At 41.5% G+C, this 27,185-nt stretch overlaps 1 protein-coding gene across 2 annotated transcripts in view; it reads right to left on the bottom strand.

Moving 5' to 3' along the window:
* Positions 1 to 2,126: 2,126 nt before the first annotated feature.
* The window catches only part of gdap2 (ganglioside induced differentiation associated protein 2), a 32,989-nt gene continuing 7,930 nt past the window's right edge, over positions 2,127 to 27,185 (bottom strand). The window contains exons 5-14 of one of the 2 annotated variants that reach the window (XM_069178910.1): positions 26,761 to 26,849; positions 24,937 to 25,013; positions 24,347 to 24,506; positions 21,123 to 21,273; positions 20,585 to 20,661; positions 16,156 to 16,232; positions 15,780 to 15,919; positions 12,664 to 12,718; positions 12,079 to 12,222; positions 2,127 to 6,554 (exon numbers count right to left, since the gene is read on the bottom strand). In XM_069178910.1, coding sequence (XP_069035011.1) covers positions 6,513 to 6,554; positions 12,079 to 12,222; positions 12,664 to 12,718; positions 15,780 to 15,919; positions 16,156 to 16,232; positions 20,585 to 20,661; positions 21,123 to 21,273; positions 24,347 to 24,506; positions 24,937 to 25,013; positions 26,761 to 26,849 — 1,012 coding nt within the window. In that variant the 3' untranslated portion in view covers positions 2,127 to 6,512. The remainder of the gene's footprint in view (positions 6,555 to 12,078; positions 12,223 to 12,663; positions 12,719 to 15,779; positions 15,920 to 16,155; positions 16,233 to 20,584; positions 20,662 to 21,122; positions 21,274 to 24,346; positions 24,507 to 24,936; positions 25,014 to 26,760; positions 26,850 to 27,185) is intronic. The other variant, XM_069178911.1, reaches the window with a different exon arrangement.

The raw sequence follows: 27,185 nt of genomic DNA, 5'->3' as shown, positions 1-27,185 counted from the left end.
AGGGAGCTGCGTCAGCATGCGTAGGCTGCAAAGGAACAGGTAACAGGTTTATTCCATGCTGAAAAGAAAAGAAACACAATGTTTCGGCCATGGAGCCTTCTTCAGGTGTGAGAAAGAAGGGGAAGACGGCACAGATTAAATAGCACAGGAGAACAAAAGCTGGACAAGTGGAGGAGGAGGGAGAGGGGAGAGGCAGAGAGGCCACTCAGGAAGTGCAAAGTGGAGAGGGGTGGAGAAAGGTGTGGAGTCAAAACCTGCATGAGAATAGAGACGATTACATGAAAATAAGTCTGTCAATGAGAGAAGGGGAAGGTGTGAACCCAGTTTTAGGATGAGTTTCGTTTCTGTTGTCTTTCTGCTGTGGGAGTTGAGAAACCCTTCTTTGAGAACAGAGACAGAGAGATCAGTGTGATCATGGTCATCTGAGGTAAAATGTCATGGAATAAACCCATTACCTGTTCCTTTGTAACCTACCAGTATGTTGGCCCAGAAGCCAACTAACCCATCAGTATGTCTTTGTACTCTGTAGGACCAAACTGGAGCACCCAGTGACAACCTACAGAAACATGGGAAGACCACAGAAGTTCCACACCGACAGCATCCTATGTCCAAGACTGAACCCAGGGTGCCAGCACTGCAAGGCAGAAATACTAACCACTGCACTACTGTGCTGCCCTAAACTATACTCACCATAAACAAAAGCCTTACAAGCAGTGTGAACAGGAAGTGAACATGGCATCCACTGGCACAGCTTAAGGCTATTTGATCTAGACCTCTTTCACGAGGTCACTAACGGGTTCCAGAGCAGTATGATCATTGCAGCTGGAGACAGCAGCAGCAGAATCCATTCTCAAAGGCGAGGAGTTGTGAATGCTGCATACTTTAAATAAGTGTCACTATTTGGAAAAGTCAGAATCATCCGAAGACCAAGTTAAGGGTGTACAGAGCAGTTGTTGGTGCCACAGAGGTGGGTGATGGCAATTTACCGAGAGGCATGAAGGAAAGATTGATTCGTTTCATCAGAAATGCCTAGGAAAATTCCTGACTGTTGTACCCGAACAGAATCTGAGGGATAAGCTGGAAGAATGACACATGGAATCACTCTGGCAGGGTTACAGTGACACAAAAGGACAACCTTTGTGACTTTTAAAAAAATGACTTTCACTGGAAGCCATAAAAATGCAAGAAGGAGGGGGAAGACCAGAATGATGTGGAAGAGCAGAAAGGGCAAAAGATCATTAGAATAGTTCAGGTGGGTAGCTGCGTCAGAATGTGTAGTCTGCAAAGGAACAAGTACTTCTTCAGGCTTCTCAGCCAAAACGTTGCTTTTTCTCTCTTCCCTTTTCAGAATGGAATAAGCCTATTACCTTTCCTTTGCAGATCATTATAATGTCCACTTAGTCCACGCCGTGTCTATTCTATAAAAAACAGAATTTTTAATGAAGTTTTTGCTGCTTCTAGAGTTTTAAAATTTCAGTAAAAGCTTCTTGGCTCCTTTTATTTACTTACAGTCTACCTTCTGCAAAGCATGCTTATGGTGTCACGTTGGGACGGGAGGGTAAGATGTCTAATTCGGTTTGATTTCTCTGACAGAATAAATGGATTGGCTTCATTTTTAATTTTTGTGCGTTTTAGAACTTGAACAGATGTTATTTGGAATAGGGGCTGGAATGTTACCGATAACATTTGGGACTTCCAAAAATCCCAATCATCAAGTGATTCATTGTGACATTTCGTAACAGAGCCAGGACTTGACTATAATACCAAGTGTTTTGTCCAAGGGGGCTAAATGGGCATGTTTTTCCCCATGTTTCGCGATTGTCAAGATGCGGTTGTTTCTGGCAATGGGTTTAGTCTACTTTCTCCAATATTCTGTCCCAGGATAGTCCCTGGGAGATGGCAGATGCTTGGAGAGCTACAGCTGAATCGGGCTAGTTCTTACTGGACACATGCCTCCTACTGGGCAGTCTGAAGCTGTTCAGAGATTCTTTGCTTTGTTCTTCTATTCCTCTAAGATAATTAAATTTAAAAGCTAGTTCACTCCCACAGAAATGTTCAGATCATTTCTTGCACTTACTCCTTTAAATCTCAAAGTACTCAGAACCTACAAAACGGATACAAGAACATTTGGACTCATTTTTTATTAACAGGAAATAGATCAGAATTTCATATTTCACAAATGTTGCAATTACCTTCCATTCTACAATTACGTTTGCACTACGGGAAAGTTAAAGTACAAGTTCCAGCATTTATAAAAGTTTTCATTTGATTTTTGACACTTATTAACACTAAAAATAAAGGCAACTTTTTTCATTCCAGAAAGAAATTTGCATTATGCAACTCTGATTAATAGGTGGTGGTGAGCTGCTTTCTTTTGTTTTCTTTCTGAGTCACAGATGGCACAGAGTTGAGTTTCTCACGGAGAGTGTGTGGATATTGAATGTAATATACAATAAAACCTGAAGTCAAATAACACAAGAAAAATCAACAAGCGAACACAGGAAGTGGATTATCAAAATAAGAAAGTACATAGCAGACAACATGTATTCATATACAACTGTGCAAAACACTCAAATCAAAGCACTGTATTTCAAACAATGTACATCCGAGGAACCGTTTTTGAAAACGGAATGAAAACTGCTATTCCTTGCTATTGAATGCCCAATAATGAAGACCCGCATTACAATAGGTGACAAATCAAATTGCAGATGAACTGAACAGGTTGTAGAAGCACTGAAATGAAATGTGGTAACAGAGGCTGGGTAAATATCCCACATTAGTGAAGATCTTAGGATACACAGCAGTCTCGAAGCACAGAACTATCATTACCAATATTCTCTCAACAAAATTGTACATTCTCCTATCACATTGGATAATAGATGTCATTTTCCCCGTTCTAGAATACAGTTTGAAAAAAAAACAGAACAAAGTCCTATCACCCATCTATAACACTAACAGCTCATCCTTCAGAGTTCCAGGAACCAAGTACACTGAGCAAGAAGTCGGAGGGTTGAGATGATGTTTCCCAGATGTGTCTATAAATGTGAGCCATAATCAAATGCACCTAATGAAGACACGAAGGGACTGCCAATAAAAACAATTTGTATTCACATATGCATTGCTTACAGCTCTCTGTCAATTAATGAAATATTAAGGGAAATTAAGGACAATTTATTTCATAACACAAAAATGTGAACTTTACATTGGAGTGCCAAAACACATTGCGTATGGTAATCTTTCAATTGGCCTAAACTGTTAGCTGCATCAGACTCCTCTGTATTAGATTTCATAGTAGGATTATATTAAATGCTAGTGTTAATTTTCTTTATGAACATGTACAGCTATGATCTTTGCCAGCACTAGTAAACACTGTTTGAAAAATGTAAAAAATGGGCTTCAATGACTGTATTACATTGCAAAGTAGTATCAGTATTTCCATCCTTAGGCTGGCCAATAAACACTAGCAGCAGAATTACGTAATTTTTTCAGTACCATAAATTAGCATCATACCAGCCACTGATTAAATAAAAATACCACATGCTTCATTTCTCCAAAAGTCAGAGGGTGTAACCTATGACCCGTCCAATGTGTAACAGTAGAACAGTTCTTGCATTTCAAAGTGCTTGAATAGAAATCGTATTTCACACTCACACTAGCTTTCACAAGATCCCGTCCTGCTCACAAACACAGTCATTTTAAAGCCCGAATTCAGCTTAATACAATGCACTTGCATACAGAATCTGGAAAATGAAAAGAAGTTTAATAGTAAGGTGTCCCCTTTTGACTTGTATGTCCATCAACATAAAATGCAGGCTGCTTTCAGTGTTTTCCTTTACCACTCGGGGATGTTAATAAGGCTGCAAGGAAGGGCAAAAGGAATCAGTAGCTCGTTTCCATTACACTATTTGGCTGTGACACCGGCGACAGTGCTATTGTGTTAAATGCAACAAGAATCAATGCTTGCAAAAAGAGAAACTCTCTTGTACTGTCAAATGCTCATATATATATATACATACACACACATCTCTGAATAAACAAATCAACACAGAATTCTTCTGCAAGACGCATGAATGCCAGAACCACAGCTTCGGCTGTTTATAGTCTGTAGGGGAACAATAAGCTTTGTGGGAATGAGGCTGTGACTGCGGTTTATGCATGAGGGCGGTTAGCAATGTGGAAAACAATTTGTTTCCAGTGTTCTTTGCTCAATTTCATTATCCTAACACTCCGAAGAACATCTTCCGAAAAGTGAAATGCAAATGAATAGACAGAATGAAGTGCCAGTCACTCTCATACTGTACTTGATTCTTTTTTTTTTTCCAATGAAAGCATATTTCCACAGTGCTAGAATGTAATGGCGTGCGTGGACATACACTAGTATGCAAAGTAGGGTTTTTTTGCCTGTTCCACCACTGGACCCACTGCAACAGTCACCAGCTGTCAGCAATGACCAGAAACAATAAACGCCAACAAAGTAAGTGAGTCACTGTTTACATGTCAATTTTAGGACTTAACGTGCACAGGCGGGAGGTTTGTAGCTCGGAGAGATTACAAATGAATGTACAAAGCATAAATCAAACAAATAATGTTGTTTTTCTTACAGAAGATCCTCACCAGCAGACACTATCCATCCAATAGAACAGAAACATAGCATCCCAAAAAAAAACCTGCGGCTTTTACATTTACTGTATAAACAAACACCCACACCCACAACGTCCAGCAAATTCCCCAAAAATGTGATTCTTTTTTCCAGGTTAACTACTGTGCTAAAGATGTTTACTTTTGTCTCCAGGCTGTGTGCTTTCCACACCATTGTCTAATATTTTTACAGTGAACTCGCCGCTACAGTAAATATACAATGTTTATACAATACACTGTTTATACAATGTCCCACCTACATACTAGGAAGCCTCTTTGGTGCTTTTTTAAAATGCTGAAGTCAACATGAAGAAGACAGCCAATAAAATTCATTCTGCCCTTCGACAATCTGGCCATAATTATCTTTTTTCTTTAGACTTGATCATTAAATTTACAGGCAACACATTCAGAATTCTTCAACATCCCGGAGTTGAACATGCTCAAAATTTCCACTTATACAGCAGATTCAGAACTCCTGTCCCCTTCGGACAGGAGCACTGCAGAGAAACTGACCTCACAAGACAAACTCTGCAACAGGCAAAGACAGGGAGCTTTAGCAACCCGCAGTAAATACTTCTCTTGCGTTCTTACTCAGATCAGTGCTGAAGACAAGGCTGTCTGTCAGCTGTTCTAGTCCTGCTGCTGTTCGTGGATTGCTATCTTGCCACAGTGGCAGATGAGGTGGGCAGCCACAAACACTTGTAAATATATGAAAGGCAGTATTTTGAGAATGGGTCTGTGCTTATGAACTCAGACTAGGGGCAAAGCACTGGCTGAACAACTGAGGTGACGAAACAGAAGTATGAAATGAAGACAAATGAATGCAGACATAGGAGATAAAAGTCCTAATCTTCTGAAGCGCGTATATTATGAAATGGCCCCATGATTGAAAGTTGTTTGTCGGAATCAAAGACGGTAGAAAACAGGTTTCTTATTTTAAAACTCGTGTTCTCCTGTTCAACCCGATTGTTGTGAACGCAAAGCTGCATATTATATGAGCCCTGACACGTCACACATGACCTGGGTATTTGAGCTTTACTCAAAAGGGACCAATTTAGGAAACCATCTGCTTTATCCATTACATCATATGTGAAAAGGGCACCTATAAGAGCTATAAAGGGAGAAGGTCATACGTGTGTACTTATTCCTGTATCCAGATACTGTTTCTTTCAACTCACTAGTCTCAAAACACACTTCATTCACACACTCTCAACGATGGGTGTTGTAATATACATTTTTCAAACTACACTTCTAAACACAATTTTCCAGTGCTTCTACATGCTAGACCTTACATGGCTAATAGTGCAGGAAAAAAAACCCAATTCCGATCCATTTAGTAAAGTTATCTTTTCACAGTTTTGCATTGACTTGAATGATGAAGCTCCAAATCTAAGCTAGACAGAAAACAGCTGGAACTCCACACACAATCAGCGGAATAAATGTTTAAAAAAAAATGTCCCCCCCCACAGTTGGTTCTCTCTGGAGAGACCAGTCCTTCTGTTTAAGAGGGTTAGGAAGGGCCCTTTTGCCAAAGGCAGGTTCGCTTAAAGATTAGAGGGCCAAACTGTCATGGAGTAAAAGACTTGCACACGGACCAGCTGCTGTGGAAAAGGCTCTGCATGTACACTGTGTCACAAATACTGACTCGCGTCCTTCGGTGATTCACCGCTGAACTGACACACTGTGGTTTGGGAAATTATGGCCTAAGATGCCAGTCCACACCTTTTTGATTGTTTAAGCACTTTAAACAACTGAGTGAGAAAAACCAGAGAGACAGCTAAAGGGATCCCTATCCAGATTCTCAAAGGGATGAACTGAGAGAAGGTGCAGTTTGGATGCTGGCGCCCCCGGAGCGTTACAGTCTGTCCTGTTCTTCACAGACCAGAGGAGCAGGAGGAGTGCTGAGGTCCGTTCACCTAGAAGACACAGAAAGGCGCACCAGTTACACAGCCAAACTGCAGCTCGAGATCCCTGGCCCCAGTTTAAAGAGGTTTCATTTTTAAAAAAAAACGTATTTGCTGAAAGTGTACCCCTAGATTAAAATGTAAAAGCCAGTAACGGCAGTGGGTTGGGGAATGTCCTCGATAAATTCACACAAAATTCGAGCACGGCAAAGCTGTTTTCGAAGACGTGTGTAAATAAACACCTCTTGCCAGGAACATGTCTCTGGTTGTTAGAAATGGATATTACTCAGTCACAGACTCATTTCTCATTTCTTAATTTCTCTGTTAGCAGCATGCCACAGGGATGGACTCCTGCAAAGCACAACGCTAGTGTTGCCGAGGGCTACTTTGTGCAGCAAAAAACTAAAGAAAAGAATTTAAGAACAGAAAGATTTTATGAACAGGACCAACACTTGAAGTAACAGACAAACGGATATCTCTTACGTGGAATGAGCTAAACCTTGGTTTCAAAGGAAACGCAAACAAGATGTGCTGCAGTTCACACAAGGTTAATGTTAAGCTACTATCCTGAAAATAAGTCTATCTCGCTCACTTTTTCAGAAAAGTAAGAGTTCTAAACTCACATTTTATAGCTTTCTTCAGTAAATTGTTCAGCTTCAGGTAGATGGATTTTCTGAAAAGCGTCTGAAGTGAATTGTGGTCCCTCAAGCAATTTATTCAGGATATTCAGAACATGAAGATAGCAAAGTTCATGCCAGGTGAGGCTCTTTGCAACAATGACAGATCAGCATAAGAAAAGGGAGTCTGTCCTAAAAATAGTAAAAATGTTATCAGAGCAAAGTGCATCTTTTCTAGAAGAAAAATAAAATAATCAGGTAAAAAAAACCTAAACCCACAGACCAGGGAAGACCAATGTTTAAACTTTCCACATATTCTTCTAGAATAAATAAATGCAACTGTATGGAGTAAAGGGTTCATGGCAACTTTTCAGCAACAAGTTCATTCTGGATGACTTTACTTTATGCATAAAACAATTCAAATAAATCACTGCAGATTCAGACTCGAAAGTGCTTTTCCAGCACAACATTTGGAAAACTCACGAATTACAAAGGACCTGCATATTTTTTTTACGTGGGGGAGGAGAACTGTATTCATGCTGTACCAGAATCCCACACAGAAGTTCAACAGTGGATTCGGTGGGTACAGCTGTTCTGTAGAAAGACGTTAAGACAAGTAGACTTCAGAGGCGGATCAAAACATATGCCATTCCGAACACTGGCTACAACACCCATAAAGGAAAAAAAGATACAATGGATCTTTAAAGTTTCCAAAATCAACAGGATGTTTTGGATAGATCCTTATTCAAAGAATGCTAGCTACACTGTGAATACGTGTTGCCCTTACCTGCCCATATTCCATGCAACATCTAAGCACATGTGATTTTTTTTTTATCAACCTTCTAGTTGCCCCTACCTCATTGCCCGCTTCCTACCTTATGCAGATGAACACTTTTTTTTAGTAAGCAAAGCAAAGTAGCCTTGCAAAATTACGACAAATCCGTTTGGGGATAGATAATCCTGTCCTCCAATAACACTCATTTCAAATGACTCAAAGAATGGTCCAAGGAAAAAAAAAAGCAAGATTCCTCTCTTTTTGGCTCTTGAACTCATTACAAAAAAGTGCACAGCTTAACCAAGCAACTGGAACAGAGGTGCAGTCTAAAAAGGAAACGACTCAGAAGGGCAATGAATTATTACAACCCACTGCCCACTGCCAAACCAATTACACTGAGTGCTGCTGGCTTACAGGATTCCACTGAAAGAGGATCCAGTGCTTCTGGGAGGTGTGTGCCAGTTAGCCAGACACATGCTGTCTGTCAGTGTGAAAGCACGAAACTACACTAACCTTAGGACTGGTCAAACTGGTTCACATTTTTACCTTATTTGCCGAGTGGAGCGTTATGTACTTTTAAGCTTGGGATTATATCTCCATGATGTCCTCCACAAAGTAAAGATTGTCTTCAAAACTTTTACCCAACCATTTTCTAACCACTTTAACCAGGGGAGATGGAGCCCATCCGGACCAGCAATGGGTGCAAGGCAGGGCACACCCTGGACAGTACGCCAGTCCATCGCAGGACACACAGACACAGAATCACACACGCACATTTACACCAGGGCCAATTTTCCCAGAAGCCAAGAGACCTTTGGATTGTGGGAGGAACCGGAGCACCGTCAGGAAACCACAAACTCCACACAGACAGCACCCCAGGACAGGAACTGAGCCTAGGGCCCCAGCACTGCAAGGAAGTGCTGCTAAGCTCAGCTCCACCCTGCCCCCCAAGACTTCCAGCACTGGTGGAAGCTACACTTGTTATGGGAATATGAAAACAAGTATGCAAGTTTAAAAACTTGACCAGTTTAAAAACTGTAGTAGTTCAGGTGGGGAGCTGCGTCAGCATGCTTAGGTTGCAAAGGAACAAGTAATAGATTTATTCCATGCTGAAAAGAAAGAAAACACAACGTTTCAGCCTTGGAGCCGAAGAAGGCTCCACCTGAAGACGGCTCCACGGCCGAAACGTTGCGTTTGCTTTCTTCTTTATTTTCAGCATGGAATAAACCTATTACTTGTTCCTTTGCAGTTTAAAAACTGCAAACTAAGCAGTTAAAATATCTTTTCACTTTGCGTTTTCCTACACACCCTACAAGCTAACGTTCACCATATAATAACCTAAGTTTAAGACATCAAAGGAATGAGAAATAAACGACCTCTCACTCCCTGTAAGGGTAATTATAATTAAATGCTCACAGAACTTAAAAGTTTATGATTTTTTGCCATTACCTGTAATCAGTACCTAGCACGGCAAAATCACACTTTGAGGGTAGGACACCACAGGGGTCTAACAAACTGCTGGTGTTCGGAGGTGGAGGGCAGTGTGATTGCTAGAGAGAAAATCTGTCTGATTCAAAAGAATCGAGGAAATGAACAGAACAATAATTCTTTTAGAACTAAATAAAAAAAACAGGACCGGGACTCGCCAAAGCAGGCAAGCTAATGACCAAAGAAAATATGGTTAATATATTTCCTTGGATTTTTAGACAGCCTTACATAAATAAATTATACAGATAAGAATAAAAACAAAAACAACACGCACAGCTGTTCAATTAAATCACATTTTATCCTGTCTCAAGTTCAAGGTTAAGATTACAATGTTTACATTATTTAAAATTATCAGATGGATGATAAAGTTTTTAGTTGAATTAATTTGATTTTTCCAACTATTTGAGTTTACAGTGTATGCTCTATGATGCCGGGGTGCTGATCAAACACAGACTGAACAAGATGTCAACTCCCCCACCAGTAACACTGCTTACTTATTCATTTGCTCCACGAAGAACACAGTATCATGCAACCGAGTGTTAGATAAAAGGCCGATCATAATAATACAAATGATACCATTTTAGAGCTTCTGTGGGGAATTTCATGCAAAACAGACTTGCTCAAATAACAGCAAAACCATTCTAGATCGCATTACATATTTCTTTAAAGGGGTTAAAAGCAACAGCAAATCTAAACCCCATTAAGTATAATGACACAGTTGAACTGAATTGAATTAAATGCTCTATAAAAACCAAGTGCACTATTCCTACAAAACATTTAGGAAAAAGGACAAAACCGAGTTGCAGTCGATATGCAATCCAGTATTTGCCTCTTGAGAACAAACACGCCATCCTGAAGGCATAACTCTGATTAAGCCTGTTGATGCTTTTAATAATGTCTTGTGTATGAAGCAATAACAGAGGAAAGGAATTAGCAGTGGGTTTCACTGACAGACGGGAGGTCTGATTAATTCTACCGTGCTGAAAACGATCGCCGTAATTAAGTTGCAGCAAGGGGGATTTTCATGCTCCGCTCCGAGAGGAGCTGTGCGGTCCTGCCGCTACCAGAACCCGCGGAGCGAGGTCGGCGGATTCGAGACCAGGGCAGCCGGCGGGGTCTACAGCCCGCTGGAACAGTGCCGTCGGCATGAGGAAACTCGACACAGGAAAAACAAAAGCCTATCCTGCCGGCGCAGGGACAGAGCCTCAGCACAACGATCTCTTTTCTGAATTTCTGCCGAGGACAATTTGTAAAGCAGCTGCAGGTTCGTTCCAAGATGCTCTTCCAAGCCTAACTTTTGAAGTGTGTTTAAAATTTCCTCCCGAGCCCTGGCGGCCTTTCACAGCTAAAAGACTGGTGCCCCATATGTTTGCAAAAAATCCTTACAATTAGTAGATTATTTATGAAGAGAGTATCTATTCTAGTTTATTCTGCTTGTTATTTTTGGCAAATAGCTCAATTAACTCCCTCTCACCACCTCCAGTCCCCCCTTACAAAAAAAAAACATTTAAATTAATCGTCCAGTTTAAAATCTAACCCGGCTTAGAAACTCTTATAACCTTTCCAAAATAAAATAATTTTGAATGCGATTAAGAATCTCGGACAATCTAAACTGCACTAGCACAAGGCCTCCCTCATGAAAAAAATGTTTTAAATACATTTACAGTAATTGTCCAATTAAATTCCACAGTAAATGTTCTGTCAACAATATTTGCAGAAAATTACACCCACAATATTTTTCTGCATATGCCATTATACACTACTTTATTATCCTTCGAGACACAGGACAAGTTCACAAAAAAAGTATGCAAGTTTGTTCCCTTTATAAGGGCAAATATTATACTGCATAAGGTCACTTACTTTCCAGTTATCGGTTGAAATTTAATATTATTGACTCACCGTTCTTATCAATCTGCGCAAGACCAGCGTACACCAAACTTTTTAACAATTTGTAAACTGAAAAAAAGGAATCTTAATTTTATCTGACGGCAAACTTGAAGACTTAATATAAAAAATAATTCAATCACTATTATGAAGATTCTAAGAGTTTCACAAATAAATTTACACTCCACTACCACCTGCACCACACAAGGTTTCAAGGTAATTACTTAAGGAGTTAGAAAGTAACATTATCAGAATCCTTCTGAATCAAGAATGTTAATCTCTGCACACCCCGTGACAAAAATGAAGGAATCTAAACTGAAGCATATTGGCAGGTTATGTGGATGTAATAAAATATCAGTCACTGCTTCTACCAAATTAGGTTAGTGGAGCGTAATGTTTAAAATACAGAACAGTATGAATAAAGTACTGCCTGGTGACAATTGTACTTGCACATTTTGTCAGACTTAATCGCAGGAAACCTTCTGACTAAAATTCTAAGACAATGCAGGCACCAAAAAAGAACATACCCGTCTGAGTCCTTATTTTTATTAAGGCCTTACATCTGAATCACACACTGCCGGTGTCTCCTTTGTTAAAAAAAAATACTTTGCTTACTGGAGGGATATAAAAATGACAGATCACAAGTGTATCAGAAGTTCCTGATCTGACAAGTTAAGCACTGCTGGTACCTCTTTGTTCAGGGAAAACGCGTGGTTAAGGTGGGACTCAGGTGTTTATAACTGAGGAAAAGGAAAGGTTGGAGGTTGCTTACCCGGGCTTCATACTCAAGCACAAAGGGGGGAATGTCGATCTGCTCAGGTACTACACATGTGAACAGCTGCTGCAGAGTTTCCACATGGTGAACTTTATCCTTCAGCCCCGACACACTGAAGGTCGTGAAAAACCAGGCTGAAATCTGACCCAAATAAAAAAAAAATGGAATACAGAGAATTATGATTAATGTAAAACATGGTGTAATGCATATAGTACAGATACACAAAGAAACAAATGTTTAACAGTATTAAAAAGGCACATTTATAGAGGAATGCATTGATACTCTGACAGCTGAAAGCTGAGAGAACTGTGAGGCACAAAGAGTAAATATAGATATAAATACATCGTTACTTGCCATATTTTGGAAAAAATAAGTCAGATTGCTGAGGACAAAATTGTCTTTTTCTTAGCCTAAAACATATTCTCAAAACTCCTCCTAAGTAAAAAAAACCCAAAAGCATTGCAGCTGTTTAGCTCTGTGCATGTGGCAGGTTTTAACTTGCATAAAATAAATGTCATAAACGGTAATCTGCAAAAGCAGTCTCTACCTTCTGTAAGCTCCTCTGGGTGAAAAATAATTTACCTTGGAACGGAAAGTAGGATGTACAAAGTAAAAGGCCTTCAGGTTCTTTTTATACCTATAACAAGGCAGAAAACACACAGGTATAGAGCAAGATGAATCGAGGTATATTGAAGAACAAGAATGGCTGCACATGAAGAGGAGTCTATTCAGCCCAAAAAGCCCATTGGGTACTTAGCAGCTTATTGATCAAAGGAATTGTTTCAATAAGGGGTTCAGCTTCAACAACATGAGTTGGTACCTTGTTCCGTACTCCTACAACACTTTGCATAAAGAGCCTTCTCGGGAGATGTTTTAACGATTTCAATTATCTGATAAAAAAAAAGAAAATCTTTCTTAAATGAACTGAACTCTTCTGAAACCCCATCCAAATTAATTTAGGACTTGTAAGTTTTTTGAACTGACAAATAAATGGAAGCACGGCACTGAACAGGTCGCTTATATATTTCAGAGATATATATAGTTACACCACCACAACCTCAAGTGACTGCAAATTACACTGGCCAGGATGTACTGTTTGAGACTTAAATGTAGAACTGATCTGAACTGAAACTATACCAATAAATTAAGATGTCAGGAGCTGTTCACATTAGAGGGAATCAAGAGAAAATGTGGATACAATGTGGACGTATTTTGTTCCAGGGCTCCAGTTCCAATCTGACTGGCATGAAGTTCAGACTGCACTCCAATACGGCATGCCAGTTAAATTATATCCATGTCAGTGTTTTTTTTCTAGCTATCGGATGTAATTATTCTGTTAAAACACCCACCCAGTGTGGAACGGCCAGTTGTGCATTTCTCGTGTCTCGTGGCTACAAACCCTGCAGCCCCACACGGGGAAGGGAGGAAGAGGACCTCTGACACGCCCACCTCCTGCCCATCGCAGACCCCCCAGCAGGCTCAGCGCCAACTGGAAGAGACGCACCCCAGCCATCCAAACCCAGCCCCCCCCCTCGGTTTTGGGGAACCCTGGGCTCTGCTGCCTGGCCCCATGACTCCAAGTTCGAGTTTAGGTAACTTCAGGCAGGGGCCCAGCGATACTCCAGTAACCTTTCCTTTGAGTTTTCAAGTCAACTGCAGGAGCTAAACTCGGACCAAATCCCGTAAACGTACATGAACCAAGTGTTAACTCTGCTACACAATGTTGTGCAAGAGGTAAATGAATCCATGAATGCAGTGTTGTGGTGATATTTAGACACACACTACCTAAAGCCCTTGTATGTGTTTTTCAGAGTGCAAAGAAGTGTTCTCCATTCCGCAGTGCAAACGTCCCAAATTGTCAGGCCATGCACACACATCTGTCAATATGCTGAGCAGAATTTCACAACAACATGTTTTGATGAGATAGGACATTGCATTTGGTCAATGTAGGAGTATTATCATTATAGCGAGACGCGACACTAATATAACATCTACGTGTTTAAAAACACGTTGGTACATCCAAGGTTTGTAAACAACTCTGACTTTAAAACTGGGCTAGTGATGGCTGAAGCTGTGGAGCAATCAGAATCAGCAGTAAGGGCCTGGCAGCTCTGCAGCTGCCCCTCCCTTGTCTGGCTTCAGTACTTCCAGTGAAAACAATCATGCGTGACTTATAAATCTTCCTATCTGTATTGAATAAAGGTTACTAATTATAAGTTATATTGCTATTAAGCCCAATTTGCTCTTCAGATTACTTCAGGGAAGTTTCAACATGAAGAAAAACAGGAATGACCATGAGTAGGCTGAAGCTAATCAGCAGGTTATTAAATATTAACCTAATTAAATCTGTAACATGTTAAACTAAAAAAACATACATGTTGTTATAACTGAATACTATTTCATTCACAGCAGGTTAATTCTGTAATGTTATTTGTATGACTGTTATACAAGACAAATCTGAGGACAACAGATTCCTTTGTTAGGCCCATCTTTTGGCCTGCAACCTAGACAAAGTAAACAACATCACCGAGAACACCATAGCACAAAGAACATAGTTTAACATGGATGCTTAACTGATCCTGCAAGATCAGATTAGACACAGGTATTCTGGGAACAGTATTTGGGTCTGCAGGTAAGTGGGACCTGTTGGAATCATAGCAGTCCCAGAACCAGCTAAGCCCAGTGGTACAGCAGTCCCAGAACCCAGCCAGGCCCGGAACCACAGCAGTCCCAGAACCCAGCTAGGCCCGGATCTACAGCTGCTCTCTTTCTGAAATCACTTTGAAATGGCCAAGGCTTAGCCAACCAGGGACAGCAACAAAACGCTTGCTACCATTGGGGTAGAGGTGGGTTGGGGAGGAGCGGTAACTCTGTGGCTCAGGATCTGCACCTGTGGATGGAAGGGTGCCGGTTCAAATCTTGTGGCTGGCAGAGGAATCCTACTCTGTTAGGCCCCTGAGCAAGGCCCTTCACCCCAGCTGCTCCAGGGGTGCCGTATAAATGGCTGACCCTGTGCTCTGACCCCCAGCTTCTCTCCTTGCCTGTGTGTCTCATGGAGAACAAGCTGGGGTATGTGAAAAGACAAATTCCTAATGCAAGAAATTGTACATGGCTAGTAAAGTGATCTTAATCTTAAATTGTGCAGAAAAATTAAAACCGAAATTTACTTCTGTACCAATGATGTCCGCAGTATTTTTGGGACACCTTTTCCAAATGAGTGCAAGATTAAGACAGGGGATATTTCCTCAAACAAACACGTTAAGAGGATCTGTGAACTTCCTATTCAAAGTCGTTGAAGCTGAGGATCTTGAGTCTGCTATCCTTCAAGAAGCCACTGACGGTGTTTCGAGACCAATTACAATCTAGAAATCAAATTGACAAAATGGGCTGAATGACATCCTCTTATATTCTTTTTGTTTTCTAGCTGACACACAATTGACCAGAACATCGCTTAAAAATCATCGATTCATGCAACGAAAAACCAAAATCATTCTTGGTACAAATTGGGGAATTCAAAACACTTGTTTTTGGTATTCTAAATGTGTACCACACCAGTACTTATCCCATGTATTAGAAAATGCTATAATTAAGGAGTATTACAGCATCTATTTAGGGGAGCTGAAGTCAGCTCTTACTCCTGACTATTAAAAATTTCTAAACCCCCAGACATTTCACCCTGCTATACGGTCCCCCCTTACTTGACGTCCACAATGTCATAGAGCTTCTTCAGAAATTCAGAGTCCAGGTGATTGTGCTCGTTGGTCAGCGTATGGAAGTAAACCATAACGTATTCCTTCACTGTAATGTGGTCCATGACATGGATGAAGTACAGCAGAGCCTGCAAGACAAGCACAAAGTCTGGCACGGACGTGTGTGTGAATGGATGCGATTCCAAGACATTATTACTCAGTATGTTAAACAAGATGGATAGATAGATACTTTATTGATCCCGTGAGGGAAATTGCAGAATTGAGTTGTTTTTCTGCACAATTGCAGAAAAACAAGGCGATCTTCATTCAGGAAAGGCTTCATCCTTTCATAGTAAATGCCTTCAAATAATAACCAAATTAATACCTTCTCCATATCTATTAGCGTTACAGGAATATTTCTTCCAACCACCACCATAACTGTTCTTCCACAGGTATCCACCCCTATGGAAGAGGGAAAAAAAACTTCATAAGATACAAAAGCGAAGCAGTGTGTAATTTTGTCATCACGCTTTTTTAAATTGCCGACTGGGAGAATGAGGGACATGACTACCACTGTGTTTTCTGCGTTTGTCTTTAGTAACATCACAAAAAAATCACTTTAAACTTACTGTAGGTCAATTGTTTTAAACTGAAGTCAGTTTGAAACGAATCTGATAAGTAGAAAATCACTCCAGTTTTACCTCAGTCTCTCAGTTCACGGGAGACCCTAATCACTAATTCCAGAGCCCATTTAACACCCATTCGAATCCTACAATTTAAACAGTATGTGTATTTTTCCATTTACCTTTTCGCCAATGAGTGACACTTCTTGGTTATATTTATTTAATAGGAGATTATAATATGCTGTGCAAAAATAACTACTCAAATATTTAAAATAATTATGATTAATAATGGTACAAACATGTCCTATACACAGAGGGCAATTAACAAAGCCTAGCAAAATATTGCTAATTGCTAATTGATTTAAGGAAGTACTGTAAGTCAAATATAGTGTATAAGTCTAATATAGCAATGTATATTGAAAAAACAGTAGACTGGGCATAAAGTTACAAAAACACAAATACAGTGCCTTGGAAAATGATTAAGAGTGTTGCACAGTTTTGTAATTGTTACTTTAAAGCAACAATTAATATTTTTTCTAATTAAAATCTACTCTTCACATTCAAAGCTAAGTATGAAAGAAGTAAATTATTCATATGAAAGAAACATGGAAAAGTCAAATGATTCCATAAACATTCAAACTCGGCAAACTTAAATTAATTTAGATACAATTATTGAACCACACAATTAGTTGAGTGGCCTCCGAGTGCAATGACAGTGGATTTGCCAATGTGAGGCCAACAACAACTTTGAGAAGATAAAAGAGAGACACAGGTCACTGGCTGAGATGAGAAAATGTGCAGCGGTCAATAACATCCTGACCACTCCCGAAAGCTGGGCTGTAGAGCTGAATGGGAAATCCAGCTTATATCCCACAGGAAGTCTGCAACAAAGCACCTGAGTGATCCTGAAAAGTATGGCAAAAGGTGTGCTGAAATGCCTGCCAAGTGTTATGTTTGGCACAGACCCAACACCACACATCTGCCAGTCGACACCATCAACACTGCCAAGCTTGGAGATGGTAGACTGGTAGAGATGTATGCATCATTCTGTAACTTAAAATACGGGACACCTTAAAAACAGTCTGAATACTTTTACTCTGCTTTAGTATTATATTTTATTAGAAACTGAGCAAACGTGCCTTGTGCTAAGCCAACTCCTGTTAATTATTTGTTGTCCATTGCATTTTCCCATCCTCTGTGTTCTTATCTTATTGCATAGGTGCTGTCCAGCATACTGCTGATAGGAAGTGGGAAAATGATTCTAAAATATCTGCCATTCACTCCGCTCCCAGTCCTCTCAAGCTGGCTCCTCACAGCTCTCTTGGATCTCTCGCTCCTCGTCCCACTCATCCCTAACTGGTAATCCACACGTTCATTTCCCCATTCCTCGATAAACGTTTGGACTCCAGCTTCTTAGCGTCTCATTTTAAAAGGGGCCGTTGAACCCCATTCTCAGAAACTCTTCTCTAGACCCTGGCCTTGCTGCTCAGAAAGCTCTGGAACGAGAGGTTAGCAGCTGCACACTCTCGCCACAGCTCATTCCTGGATTGACCCATTCCGGCCTGCTTCCTGACCGACTCAACACCCTCTCCTTTGCTCCCCGTCCCCGTTCTCTCTCTCTCCTTGCGGCCCATGTAACTTTGCTTTCCTCTATCCTATGCCTCCCCGACTTCTCAACAGCGAACACCCCACTGTTCTAGTCAGGCGTGGTTATTTCAGACACGGCTCGTCTCCTGCCTCCTGGGCTTCGCCTCTCTTCACCTCTCCCCTCACCCTCCATCCATCCATCCATCCATCCATCCATCCATCCGCAGGCGTCCCGCAAGGACCAGTACAAGGACCATTTCTTTCCTTTCACCATCTCTCCCGGCTCTTTCATCTGCCACCATGGTTTCTGTGCTGCGATGTTCATATTTCCTCTCATTGCTCTGCTATTTATTTATACATATACCTACCAGACTCCTCCCCTGCAAGTGCAGTCCACTGTCTTGTCTAGAACGGCCTAATGCAACACTCTCCTGGCTGGCCTCAGTGCAGCAGCAGGCCACCCTACGATCTTTGCATTGGCTGCAAACTTCTACTCCTGATCCGATTTCAGGACCTTGTCCTTGCTCGTGGCGTGTGCATCGCTCTTTCCTCTCCCGTCTCCTCCATCTCTCGTTACTCCTGATAGCCCCGCCCTTTGCTCATGGGCTGCTAGTTGCTTAGTAGTATCCTCTCTTCACTCTCCCGCTGCTCTTTCTCCTTCCTTGTACCCCAGCGATGAAACCCGATACTCGCAGACATCGGGACAGCGCCACCTCACCACATCTACACGCACCTGTGAAGACTGCGCTAGTTAATATTGTAACGTCAGCTGCTTCTACCGATTTTGTTTTAGGCACTGTGTAGGCTATTTTCAGAGCTTTTTACTTTTTTTTTGGTCAATGTAGTGATCCCTGATCCCTGACTTTATTCACACCTCTCTGTTGCTGTTGGCATTTTAAAGTTTACTGCCTGTTTTTAGGATGACAAGTGATATTAGACGTGAAAAGGTCATTTTCTACACGTGCGGCAGGTTAAGATTTTCCTGCTCTTGTGTTGAATTGAAAATGATAAAAACTACAAAACAAACAAGCAAAACAAAAGGTTTCAACTTGGTCCTTTAGGAATCCCAGTCTCTTGACTACCTCTGTTTACTACGGAAATCCTGCCACCTACTGGTTAACTGGTGTATGAGTTTTTTTTATATACTGCAGTTCAAAACAAAAGTTTCTTTAAAAAATATTTAAAAATATTTTTTAGGACTTTTCAATTAACTCCAAATTATTTTGCTAGACTAACAATCCAACAATATGCAAGCACATGGATTCTGATAAGCAATGCCTTCCAGAGCTTGCAGTTGTAATTCAACATGAATGAGTCAGGATCCATCAATTCTGAGTTCCCAGTTGGGAGCCACCCTTTAGATACATATTAAAACTAATTTCTGGCCTCAAAAAAAAAAAAACATACTTTACACAGAGTTACTTATTATATTTTAAACGAAAATGGATTTTCCATGAATATTTTAATGTTGTTCTAAACGGTATGCAGTCTCTTTAGATGCAATACAGAAACCTAGCCGAGACGGGGGCAAGAAACTGGAGTCCCTGCGTCAGCACATCACTTTACAAACGGTTAAATAGAGCTTCGGTTTTATGAAGCCGCATATAGAAGAATGCGTTTTTCTTGCAGGTGGTCATTTTGAGTGCTGAGCTGCACAGAAATGTGCTCACAGGAAATTCAAAGCTGCTGCAGATGTAGGCCGCAGTCAGACTACACAGAGAGCAAAAGGACAGAAAAGCGGGCGCGATAAAATAAACAAGAGGCCGCGGGCTGCGTGGACTGAGAGCTGCCTTGGTGTGAAACCGTTCATGAAGAGGGAGGCTTGGCAAAGATCACTTTATTGGCCATATCCAATTTCTTGCATTAGGAATTCGTCTTTTCACATACCCCAGCTTGCTCTCCATGAGACACACAGACAGGGAGAGAAGCTTGGGGTCAGAGCGCAGGGTCAGCCATTGTACGGCGCCCCTGGAGCAGTTGGGTTAAGGGCCTTGCTCAGGGGCCCGAGGGAGTAGGATTCCTCTGCCGGCTGCGGGATACGAACCGGCAACCTTCCAGCCCCAGGCGCAGATCAGGAGCCACAGAGCTACCACTCCCCCTGCTGCTGGCACTGTCGTAATTGGTGCAGCCTCACTAAAAACCACTACATGTACAGTGTGCGATGATGAAGACTGTATCTGAGGAGAACGGCTCAGACACAAACCGGACCATTTGTTTTTTGTTGTTGTTTTTTTTTTGCTGGAGAACACAGCTGACTTCCAGCGTGGGACTTCCTGCACACCTCAGACGATTATAGATGCGAGAACCGAAAACGAGAGGGAGGATTGCAAAACAACACAGGAAGAATCGCTCATGCGAGACTAAGTCCTCTGCCCTCACGCTCAAGGGATGACAAGCTAGTCAAGAGCTGGCAGCTACGCAGGAGTCAACACACAAATTATCCACCCACGTTTACAAAAAAAAAAATAACATAAGAATCCAGCCTTGGCAGGTCTTTTCTGGGGATAAGGGGGCCAAGATCTCACACGAAGAAGAGAGCACTGGCCATCTGATGGGAGTAAAAAACCTCAATTCCCACACGCAGAATAACACTGAAATGCTCACCTGTTTGATATAACGCCTTCAGAGCTGCAATGTCTGACAGGTCTTCTGCTCTTGCTCTACATAACCATCGGTTATAACTGTAAAAACAGGAGATACGTATGCAAACTGAAAAAATTACATTGGCATATGGCAGATTCCGGATATCAGGACTTACAATTAATAATAGACAAGCAGGGCACCTGTCTGCTGTAACAATTCATATTATTACATATCAATCTCAGTTCCTATAAAGGTTTGAAAATCCAATGAAAAGGTTTGTTGTATGATGTTAGTCAGTGCTTTGCGATACAACAATTTCCACTTGTCCACTGAGCTCACCAGTTTATAATACTGTGCTACTCTGTTACAACACAGGAGCTGGGCTTTGAGATACTGGTTAATCATTATACTATTCTCCCTACCAAACAAAGTTTAAAAAAAAGGTTGTTCTATGTTCCTAATCTGACTAATCTTAAATCCTGCAGACCATTTAATCGCAGACGAGGTTCACCGCGGTGCATCCAGAGAACTGGAGCCCAGCAGGGCAGCAGGGCCTCACTTTCTCAGGTGCTGCTTGTGCTGGGTGGCCTCGGACATCTGCCCCTGCAGAGTGAGCTTCCTCTGCTTGTCCACGTCCCCTTCCATCCGGGCGAAGGCGTGCGATCCCACGAAACTCAGGTCCTTGTCCAGACTCTCGTCCTCAGAGTCTTCTGGCGGTGCGAAAGGAAAGCAGAACTTGTCATTTCCACAAAGCAAGAGACCGACGGATTCCCTGCGGAAAACAAGCGAGGGGAAAAGTACGCAGCCTTTTGTCGGCAGATTTGGGTGCGTTAGAAAAAAAAAGTACAAAAAAAAGTCTGGTATAGCTTCAACAGATCACACTTGGAAATCCTATTTTAAACCAGTGTAAAACAACACTTTAGTTTTTACTGACGGAAGTTCCTTCTTCAGCTTTCATTAAAAAAAGGAGCAATTTCATATTCTTTTGCTCTGCCCACAAACTGAAGGTCAAATTGTGCATAAGCCATCGTGGAAATCAAAACACACTATACACGAAGAGCTCATTTCTATTCCTCTTATTTACTTACAATATAAATGAAATAAGAAAAGTCAACATTTGAAGAGCGTAGTTACACAATGTCTTTGGCATTGGCTGGTGTAGCAGTCTGACATAACATTGCCTAAGCTTTGGAAAGAAAAACTGCTGTCTGTCTAAAGCTTTTACAGAATTCACTGTAGATTCAGGAACAGCTTCAGAACTGTAGGATGTTGCTTGTAATAAATTTATGTAATACAGAAAATTGTGTAATTGAGTTTCACATAATTCTTCAGGTTTTATAGATGGTACTACATACGTTTTGAATTAACATTTACCGATGCCAGCCATCACAAATTGTTCTGTTGAACGTAAGAAACTTTCCAAGTTCTATGCAAAGGTTAGAGTATGTATCCACCAAAGAAAAACACTGAAGCCAAACAGGAATAAATGTAACTAAATTGTACTGAAAAGTCAGTGCCATTAATTCAATAATCAAAAATGATACAACCAGTATCAGATATCCAGTGCCTTTTCAATATTCAGATTTTTGTCAAACGCAATCACCCAAAGAGAAATGAAATAAGTATTAAAACACAACAGGACACTCTTGCTAAAAGAAAAACGTTTTTGGGGTGAACTACAGAGCAACTGACCCACTTAGCTGAGGTAAAAGGGAAACTATAAAATAAAATTTTGATTTGTTAAGAGATACATGCAACTCGTGTGCACAAGAATCGATATTTTAATGACACCCTTCATAGGTTTTCAGTTTAGAAAAAGAAGGGTGTTTTGGATATCACCGTTTGTGTCGCTTCCTCATCAATGTCTTTGACTCCAAGGTCACTTGTAAATGTCCTCACTTGATTGCTGCCTTACCATTGGCTAGAAGACTCTGGTTAAAATGTAGAACTGGCATCAAGGTCAGAGGTCAGAGTGAATTTATGCAGCGCAGGTTCATGTGGAGAAGTCGACAAAATACTAGTGACCAGGCTTGTAGGACTCTAGTCCGTAACTTGAACTATTAATAAAGACGCAGATAAGACACAGATGAAGGGAATGAGACTAGGACTCTTCAAGATCGAGCTCAGCGTCCTTAAGGTGAGTCTATGTGAATTCCCAGGCTTACAGGTACAGGCTCCGGCTGCCCAGCGACCCTGATGAAGGGCTTATCCCTAGATAAAGTGGGTAGGAAAAGGGTGGATGGATTTAGCCCAGGGTTTTACTGGTTAGGAGCTGAACTGGAATGACCTCCAACCTCCTGGACCAGTATTGGGTAGCCCTGATTCAGTCTATATTTACTCTACCAATATATCCAGTAATTTCCCTAATGGGATCAATAAAGTATCTATCCATCTATATCCGAGAAGAAAACTACTGCATTTATTGGATGTATATTGTATTGTGCCCTGGACTCCTGTAGATTAGGCAATTGTCTATCTACTCTCCACTTTATTGCTTTTGTGTTAAAATGTTGCTTCCTAGCAATATGAACCAATTAAAACAGTAAATCGATTCTTAAATGAAAATGCTAACTTTCAAACATCCTATGCATATCACAGAAATGTGAAAGAAAAGCTGATTTAACGGAAAGAATGCAGACAACAGTTTCAGAAATGCTAATCTATTATGCATAAGGGGAAATATCAGGTTATGACTGAAAGTAGAGAGAAAATGACAACTGACAGTATGAGGAACAAAAATCAAATCTGGGAACATTTATCTAAATTGAAGCATAATTATTACTCCTAGCTGTTCCTCAAGTATAACCCTTTTGTTTTTGTCCTGTGGTTTTAAAAACATTTACAGACATTTTGGGCAAAAAGCAATAATCCTAAAATTTCATAGCTTGGCTGTCCGGGAATATCTTTCACTGTCATTTAAGATGTCTATCAGCTCAAAAGTCAAATCATTTTTTGTTTCACCCAGTGCCCCCTGCGCGTCAAGTACTCCTGGACCACTGTGACTTGGACTCAGAACTTGGTCCATAAGCCTGCTGGTAATCAAGAGACTGGAGCAGCGATGAATCAGGGCCTCAGACCTTTCAAGACTTGGGATTAAACACAGACAGTGGATTCAATAAATGTTGAAGTGTGGAGCTGACCGTCGCTGGCCTACCGGGACCACCAAGATTGGCGAATTCTCAAGAGTTTCTGGTTTTCATCTCACCTGGGCTATTTTGTAATTGAGCTAATCTCCTGCTGGCTGTGCGATCTTCCAATTCTTCAACCAGAGAGGAGTGAAAAACCCCAGCAAAAACCGCCCGTTTATTACTGTGAGTGAACACGGGAACGCAGGCCCACTTAGCTTATTTGACTCTGCCATTCCTGGATCAGAGCATAAAGGAATGAGCTATTCTGTCCTGGTCCACAGCTCCTCTGAGCACCGTGTTCCCGTATGGAACATGTCTAAGGTATCCAACATTTCTAAAGGTTTGATGATGTTAATGAAGGCTGCAGATTTCAGACTTTCACAGGGGAGTAAAAGATGAAAAGAGGCAACCTCGCCACAGTTTTCATATCGTTTTATACTTTATACTATACTAGAATTTAAACTAGCATGTCGACCCACTTTCTCTCACGAGCAAGCCTGGAACGAATGAGATCAGCGAAAACACCAACCTGTTACTGAGACACTGGCGTTTTTGATCTCAAAGCCATTTTGGGGAAAAAGAAACAGTCTGGAACAATGTGCAGGAGACATGTGCCAAAGAGACGAAGCACGGCCCAACCGACTGCGCCGCTCACCTTCAGGAACGCCGGGCTTCTCCGCGATGCGGATCTGCCTCTCCGGCACCACCGGCTCTCCTTCGGCGTTGCCGATGTTGGCGGGGAGGAGAGGGAGGCTCCTGTGCTCTTCGTCCGCCGAGCGAGGAAAGTAGAGGGGCAACAGCTTCTTATAGACTGGCTGGAACAGAAGGACACACAGGGGTCGCCCGGTTCTTCGGTTTGCGTTTGTGAATTTTCACGCGAATTTCGTAAAGTACTGCGACTCAACGTGTCCTCCTGAAGTAAAGGGAGTCAGTACAAGGAAGAGCAGAAATTGCGATATTCTTTCTCGAGTGTTGTCGGAAGCACCCTGGGTGAAAAAAACATTCTTTCGGAGAACAAGACTGGAGATGATTGGTCCCAAAACAACACTTAGAATTGATAGAACTGCTGTATAAAGTACCGAGATACTTCAGGCGCACCAACTCCCAATTTTAAATTCACTTGTTAAATACTGCAAAGTTGTTGCTCCAGACCTCCAAAACAAAGGTGCAAACGGAATTAACATTTAAGGAGAGAAGACAGGACGCAACACAAAAACATTTAAATCATTTTACTTCCAAACGTACCTCCTCTACATCGGTCACGGCAAACACGACGGTCTCAATGCTCTCTCCATGGTTCTCAAGAAACCTGCGCACAGTTCCTGCAGCCGAGAACAGGACAGTCTTACTAAAGGTGCTTGACGAGTAATGAACACAAGCAAAAAGTGATAACTGTCAAAATAAAAGAGTAGTTTGACTAGAATAAAAAAAGTGGACAAATATCCTTAAAGCCAAAAGAAGAAATAACATTTGAACTGTATTTCTCAGCCAACAAAACATTCACAATTTCCAGAAAACACAATGAAAATGACTTGGCTTGAATTTGACACCACTAGCTTCACCATCTCCTGTAAAGGTACCAAATTCTTCCTCATCGGCACAATTGTTAGAAAGGTGATCAGCATCCGTTTTCTTCTGAAACACTCTCCTCAAAAATCAGGGGTGTTCATAAAAAAAGAAATGGCAATTTGGAATAGTGTTAAAATCTTATAAGACTGCCACACCTCATGCTCTTCAGCTGCTTTGAACATGGTGAAGAACTGTGGCAAGATGAGTAAACGCAGTAATACATGGTATGCATCTACCAGTTTGAATCAGGTCTATCAGGTCTTTAGCTCAGGACTACACTTGGTATTAAGGTATTACATTTATAAACCAAGAGCTGGGGCTGGTGAGAGATTAGAGTCAATTTTAAAACGAGAGCTAAGAGTCAGCAGTAATATCAGTAAAGTTAGTTTAATGCTAGTGAGAGTAATAGCAAAGTTCAGGGTTAAAATCATGGAAATGATGGAGCTAAATTAGACGAACGCTTAGAAAACAGGGACATTTTAGGAGACAGACAACATCGGATTAGCAAAGGAAGTTCTCCAGTAACTAACGTGCTAGAATTCTTTGAACAAGCGACAAGGATGTTAAATATCATGACTCTTAAGTCAGATTTAGATTTCCCAAGAGCATTTGATTAGGTTCCTCATTAAAAGGCTGATTCTCAAATTAAAATCTACGGGACTCTAAAGTGACGAATGAACATGGATTGAGAACTGGTTCTCGGAGAAGGAACAGTTCATTAATCTTATGAGGCATAACCTCCAAACAGGCAGGCGTGAGCAGTGGTGCATTGCAGAAATCTGATTTAGGCCAACAGCTCCCCCGATCTACCTCAATGGCCTCGATTCTTTCACAGTGTGCAAACTTGTCTGATTTGCTGCTGCTGCTACTACTACTACTACAACAACAACAACAGGGGGAGTGGGAGGTGAAAACAGTTTAAAAAAAAAAGAGCAGCAGAAATGCTTCCTGTGCTCAGGGCACTGTTGGACACCGACAGACTGAGGGAGGTAAACATCTTCACTTTCTGGAGCAGAGGAGACCGAGAGGAGATCTGGTCCAAGTAAGGGATATAGACAGCGGTGAAAGAAGGACCCTGGGCCACAGCTGGCAACCCTAAGGACAGTTCTAGGAAACCCGTCTATTGTATTGAGAGTGGATATGGAACAGACGTCCCAGCCAGACTGAGGCTCAGACTCTGGGCTCATTTAAGAAACAGCTGGATTAAAGTTTGGATAAACTACCACACAGGCAAGACGGGGTCAATGGCTGCCTCTCACCTGGGGCCATGTCTCACCACCTTGTGCAAACACAGGACACGCGTTAAGGTTTGAGTTTTGAATGAAGTTTAGGATCAGGGTTTGCTCTTTTTTTTTTCACCAAACAAGAATATAAATGCGATCTAGTCATAAGTCCTGTCCAAAAGTCCACGTTTTGTCCAAAAACGTCAGAAGACATGATGCAAAGTGCAGCAAATGCAAACAGAATGCAAAGTGCCTACGATTCGACAATCTCACTTACTGAATGCGATGTGGGTGGCATCTTCCAGCGGGTAACCTCTCTTTACCGTGTTAATAACACAAAAGGCCACCGATGCCATTCCCTGCTCCCTGGAACAAAAAAAAGAAAAGGCACGAGGTGTGAACCAAGATGTGATTCTATGTAACGAAATCAAGCAGAAGAACTGCTGCTGTAATATCACGGCACCCTAGACAACCACTGGAGGACCAGTTTCACCTTCTAACAAGCCCACCACCCACAACTGTTCCTGGTTCGGGGTCACTGATCCAAGAGACAGCAGGTCCCAGAATTAATGGGCTGGGGTTGGTCACGGCTGTCCCAAAGCCAGACGCAGATGCAAGATGTTTTTTCTCAGCTCAAAAGGCCTGAAGCATCTTTTGGCCGGACTCGAGCGATTACAGGAACTGAAGGAAGCTCACTATCCA

Source organism: Lepisosteus oculatus, chromosome 15, assembly GCF_040954835.1.
Source record: "Lepisosteus oculatus isolate fLepOcu1 chromosome 15, fLepOcu1.hap2, whole genome shotgun sequence".
Taxonomy (NCBI): domain Eukaryota; kingdom Metazoa; phylum Chordata; class Actinopteri; order Semionotiformes; family Lepisosteidae; genus Lepisosteus; species Lepisosteus oculatus.
Note: the sequence above shows the minus strand (reverse complement) of the source record. Positions and strands in the feature narration are given on the sequence as shown.